The 6,000-nt window shown below is 49.2% G+C and overlaps 1 protein-coding gene across 1 annotated transcript; it reads left to right on the top strand.

The window, feature by feature from the left end:
• Positions 1-2,020: 2,020 nt before the first annotated feature.
• Positions 2,021-3,056, top strand: P152DRAFT_399204 (uncharacterized protein; the record flags this gene model as incomplete). The annotated part of the gene is made up of 3 exons (XM_033676507.1): positions 2,021-2,528; positions 2,643-2,912; positions 2,968-3,056. 3 exons carry the CDS (start codon positions 2,021-2,023, stop codon positions 3,054-3,056), a joined length of 867 nt encoding a protein of 288 aa, XP_033533084.1.
• Positions 3,057-6,000: the final 2,944 nt, after the last annotated feature.

Below are 6,000 nucleotides of genomic sequence, written 5' to 3'. Positions count from 1 at the left end.
TCTTTCTAGAAGCCACCCCGATATTGGATCTCAACAAGGTTGTCGCATTTCGTGTCTTGAATTGAAAGCTCGGAAAATACGAGGGCCAGGTCGTCTATCCACTTCCACCATCTCGCGCTCTGATTGGTACGGACCAAGTCCTATCTTCAAAATTTGTTCCGGTCGAAATTTGACTCTCAGCTCATCCGCAACCGGTCGAAGAATTCTCTTGCGTGCCATTGTCATTCTACAGATTCTGTGGTGTTTTTCTGGCGTGGATGACTCGTGCATATGCTGAAGCTGTTTAGCAAGGCATTCCCAGCACCCGCTGTTTCATCAGCACCAATCCCTACCAGCCGTTGATACAGCAAGGAACCTCCCCGAACAGGTCGTGCATTGGGGCCTTCAGTTTGGAAATCGTCGCCAATCTACACGGTACGTTGGATAAATTCCTTTCACCATGGCGTGGGTATCAGCAGCAGTGAATTCATCCATGCATGTGCGAATCACTGACGGAGACAGAATCAACTTGAGGATTCCTATTTCGCCAATTCTTCGAATACCGAAACTATTTGTCTATATTCTAGCAATCTTCAACTTCCTGTTCTGGTCCTCCTCGGCAATTATCGGATTATCGGATCTTAAATCCACCCTTCCTTCGATTCGGTGCCGCCATCACCCCTCTCATCACTGCAGACGTCATCATCAAGTTATCCGCTGCTGTCGAAGGCCTCGAAAATTATCCACTGCATAGGCCATTGATTTCTACTAGAAACGGTACGTCCAACAAATTTAATAATTATTGCGAACTTTTCCTTTACGTCAAATGTGTTGTATTCCTCATTTAGTCTCGATGTTCTTTATACGATCCAAGTCCACACCCAGCATTGTTAGGCATATCTGCATCGAGGATACCCCTAGATCCAGGCACAGTCTTGTCATTCGCTCTATTGGCTATGGATTTAAGTGGCCAAGAGGAGGCGTGCCACGACCTTTCTGATCACCTCCACTGGCTATCGCAGTCTCATTCTGCATTTATTGTGTGATGGTTAGGGTCCAAGTCCGACCAATGATGCTTTAAGACAGCTATCTGCTGCTTTGTATTGATTTGGACTTGCATGGAAGTCCACCTTCACCGCGGAGCATGGACACCTGCGACTTTACGCTGCTTGTCGCGAATGACTTTTGGTTGTTTTCTTGATACCATACAGGATGTTCTCTTTTCGGCGTTGCCAGCGTTTCAAATCTTGCCTCACGTTGTTTTCTTTAGGTGTTCCCTGCGATCGTTCTTCAAAATTTCATCCGAACTGAAGTGCACTCACTGACTGAGGTTGCCCGCATCAGAACACATTAGAGATTACGATCGCGGAGTCTTGTATACGATTCTACGCGGGTTGTATTTGGACGATCGATAACACGGTCACATAGACCGTCCTAAACACCCGTTGTCAGGGATCGTCTGTCGAAATCCTTCAAGCTGGATATATATGCAACACCACCTCTTTCGCCATTGGCGCAGCGACCCGTCTTGGATCCCCCGTTCTCCAAATCGTCCTTAAAATCCTCTGGCTGGCCTGCGGCAACCTCGCAACCGCAAACTCATCGAAAACCAGTAGCCACGGCGGGTGGCGGCGGCGTGTTAGTTGGTGCCGCCGGCAGACACCATCCTCCTTCGATGGACAGTAGTGACCGGCGAGGCAGTAGGCAACATCCCCAGTCTTACAGCGGTTCTGCAGCTTCATCGAGACAATATGCCGGAGCCGACCGTTTCCGGCAATCGTCCCAGAATCATGGGTCACACCAGAATCCACAATCTCATCAAGTCTCCAACCAATCTCCCACGAGTGCCCCGTCAATAGCCGCGTCACGATCTGGTTCGCAGGCCTATAACATTGCGTACAGCGATGCATCGCAATTCAGTGGTCTCCAAGCCGGCACTGCGGCCGGACTTTCATATGCAGCCGCAGACTACGCAGACCCAAGTCGCTCGAGTACACAGCAGCAAGGGTACGGACAATATGGCGTGGCAGGATCGAACTTGATGTACGGTGGGGCAGCCGCAGGCAATGTCGGTCTAGCAGGAACGCCCGGCGGCAACACAACATCGCCGTACGGTGACGCAGGTGAAACTTCGGGTTTCGGACAACCCAGAAACGCCGCCATCGAGGTCCTCAGCAACCAGTTCGGCGGCATGCAAAATTATTATGACACTGGATCCGCGTCCGCACAAGGAGGAGCCGCTGCTGGCGCGACCGGTGCGAATACCGCATTCCCCAACCTTTATGGAGCGGGCCAGGGACATTCACGACAGGACAGTATGTCATACCCAGCGGAACAGGCAGGATTCCCGGCAGCCGGAGCCGGTGCTGTCGGGTATACGGGAGCTCAAAGTTCGCAAGGCATCGGCCCCGATTTAGACAACGCATATGGCCAATACCAAGCGGAGTTGAGAAGGACCTTTGAATGTGTAAGAGATGGAAGGTTGGTTGAAGCAGGGCAAAGTCTGGTGCAAATCAGCGACTGGTTACTCGGGAATGCAGAATCACTAGGTAAGCCGTTCTCCCTTCTACTCGTTCCCTTCCCCACAGGAACCCGCAATGTTGTCTGTCATTGAGTCTATTGAGTATCACATCCGTCCTAACTTGTGTTCGTCTGACTCTTAGGCCTAGTACGCGATGACGAGACCATCCACGATGAGCGGCTAAAGCTCTGGAGCGAGTTCAATTCGTGCTGGCTGGCGACTCTGCAGAGACAGAAAGACCTGACTATCGAGGTATCGCGAAACCCCGACATACTACGGCCCCCGATAAGCTTGCTGGAGCACGACTACATGGAGACTATGGGGAAAGAACTGGTTAGATTATGTGATGCCGTGGAGAAGCATGGCTTAGTGGACTATCAACTGGGTGTTTGGGAAGAGGACATTGTGGAGCGTGAGTGGAAATGACGGCTCCCCTCTGATTGAAACCTGACTAATGACTTGACCAGTGCTCACACAGTGTCTGGACCTGCTTGAAGCTCAGCAAAGCGGGACTGGCCAAGGTCAACCCACCGCCCCGACATCACGACGAAGATGAGTTTGTTGTGACCCTATAACACGAAATGTATGATGTTTATTTTCAATTATGTGATACCATTAGCCTTTTTCTATGTCAACTGTGCATCTCACTGTAAAGGCGCGAGAATTCCGGCGTCTTTCGAAGGGATGGTTCCTTCCAGTTTCCTTTGTTTCTACGGTGTTCGACGAGTTCGGATTGTGGAATGGCAGCATGGCATGGAGACTTTGGCACTACATCACGGGTCACAATATACAAAAGAGATGTCCTCAAGAGTATCTACAGAATCAGTTCGGTTATTGTTTATGACTTTCTTTCTCCTTGCTTTCCATGCCTCTGGTGTTTGGCATATTTCATTACCAAGGAGGGCGGGCGGGCACTGCCCTCCGCGGTTCCCACCTCAACTACGCATACCGAATAAAAAATGTCGGGTTGTCTTCTTTCTTGGCAAATGTAATCCGATTATGAAGAATGTGTCTAGCAGATCACGATCTATCAGATACATTCCGCCTACAAATAGATAATTGCATAGTCATGCCCCACATAGCCTCACTTCCCTTGACACCTACCGTCCGACCGGAATTCCCGTACCCGAACCACTCTGCCGGAGTCCATCGAGCCTGGCCAATCCATGCTGAAGACCGGCGCTGATTATCACAAAGCAAAGCCTTCGGGATTTTCGCCAGTCGATCAAGGGAAAAGCTGCAGAAAGCGCTGTGGCGCACGGGACACGTTGCTTTTGTCGGGCGGAAATGAATATCTAGTTGGCTCATGGCTGAGATCATCCCGGCGTCCCCGTGTGACACTACTGAGCGGTAGATGGGCTGAGGTTGTGTATCGTCAATTGTCGTACTTTACCAGTTTGCCGGGCCAGGGAGGCGAAGCCATGTCCCAAGAAGGGTTGGAAGTTGGGGAGTGGGTCGAGGGGATGGAGTATCACCAGATTGATATACATCGCGTACTGGATGCGCATATATGTGGCTGGGACCAAATGCAGCATTGCGTTTGCTACAAATAGGCATCTCGTCGGTAGTATCTCGTGCTATTGGCTGCCTTCTTTCCGCCAAACCAGCGTGATATCAACTTCCTACCTGTTTCCCATTATGGCGCATGCACATTTCCTGGAATAAAAGCAAAAATCTATTGTATTAGTTGATTCGGAGACATTCTGCATAGCACGATTGCGTTTTAGGATTGATTTGTTTCCGAGCCGTCCGTCTCGCCCTTCGTGAGCCGTGGTTTTGCTTTTTCTGTCAGAGTGCGAGTGTGTTTGGCTATTTGCAATTTCGAGTACTCCGTATATGGCCCGATCGTAGATTTACTTTATTGCAAAGAAATATCCTTACGGTGACAGAGTTGATGCCCAATATCGACGCCCCCTTGAATACGGCATGTATGCGGAATATGACAATCACCAACATTCTAAAGCCCAAGGCGGATGGCACAATGTAAGAAACCTGAATCGACACCTATGAGCTGAAATAACTCAACTAAATTTCTGCCGATGAATGATTTCGAGCTAGATAGGACGCCACACTCAGTACAGAGATCGATCCTGCATGAGTCAGCCAGGCTGATAAGTGAAATGTGAGGCGACCACCTCGCGGACTACAGAGATCTTGTCACAGCATTTCACATATGAGACGGGTTCCCGCCGCACCAATGTGTGATCCCAAAAATGCGAGGCAATGACGCATATGCCAACCACTAATGCTGGATCCTCTGTCCTTGGTACTTGATCGGCAGGGTGGTGGTACGCGGGCGCTCTGCGGCTGGTAAAGTGGTGGATGGGGTTGTAAGTGTTGGCAATTGCTTCATTTGATGTTGCTTACCGGGACGGATAGAGGATGGTTCAGGGATCGATAGCGGATGCAAGGCGTTCAGGTCTAAATGGATGAGAACTGATGGGTAGCCGATCGTTGAAATATAGCCCGTACGGCTAATAGCAAGGCTGGGGAACCGAGCATCTGGGACATCAAAGCATTGTCAAGGGAGTTCCCTTTGTGCTGACAATTATTTCAACACCAATACAGGTAGCTGGCAATGTCTCACTAGCATATGCTATTCACAATATTTCGCAACCAATTTGACACCGGTGTGAATCACCATGATGCTCTTTCAGATCGTGATCCCGATCTGTCTTTATGCACAGATTTCGCGATGGGACTATCGTTGGAGTCCAGGAGGGTTATCAGCAGCAACAATACCTGGCCTTCACGGCTTCACCTGAATGCTTCCTAAGCAGTCAAGTTCTGCTATGAGCTGAACATGCCATGTATTGTTAGAGCAACTTTGCATGATGATGGATGACGCGCTGGATGTCCAGCGCTTTCCGTGAATCATCCAAATAAGCAGCAGCTGTGCGTAATGAACCCGAGACACTAGATGTCGAATCTCGAAGCAGGTATAAGCGCAAGTCGGCAGAAGGAGAGAAAATATGCGGCCCAGGAAAGATGACAGATTACATGTGGATATGTGACTATGATTAAAAGTAGAAAATGACGAGGTCCTTGAAGTTACCATAACATATCCATATGGTAGTTACCGAAGGCACAAATTTGAAAAAAAAACCTCTGGGAATAGATAATAACGGATGGCTACATACTACCCCCCCACAGTTCGCAACCTCTCTCAATTGATGATACCCAAATGGAATAAAACCAGTGAAGGGCCAAACTAGAACCTTCGCTCCGTCAACTTTCAATGAACAGGAACAGGCATTTCAAATTCAAAAATCCCAGCCACCACAATCCAGTCACGTGCAGCGGACAGAAGCTTCCATTGCCTTGCTGAACGGAAAGTCTCACCGCCGTCATCGATCGTATAGTTGACTTCAGTTGCTTACAATGACTTGATGAGGTAAACGGCAATGGAATACGTAACTCGACCCTGCATTTCTTTGATATATCAAACTCAAAGGATGATCCTCCCGCAGTGTGGCAAGACCAATTCCTTTGTTTGCTGA

The sequence above is a fragment of the Eremomyces bilateralis genome (assembly GCF_010015585.1).
Source record: "Eremomyces bilateralis CBS 781.70 unplaced genomic scaffold P152scaffold_13, whole genome shotgun sequence".
In the NCBI taxonomy this organism is placed as follows: Eukaryota; Fungi; Ascomycota; class Dothideomycetes; order Eremomycetales; family Eremomycetaceae; genus Eremomyces; species Eremomyces bilateralis.
This window is presented reverse-complemented; position numbering and strand designations above follow the sequence as displayed.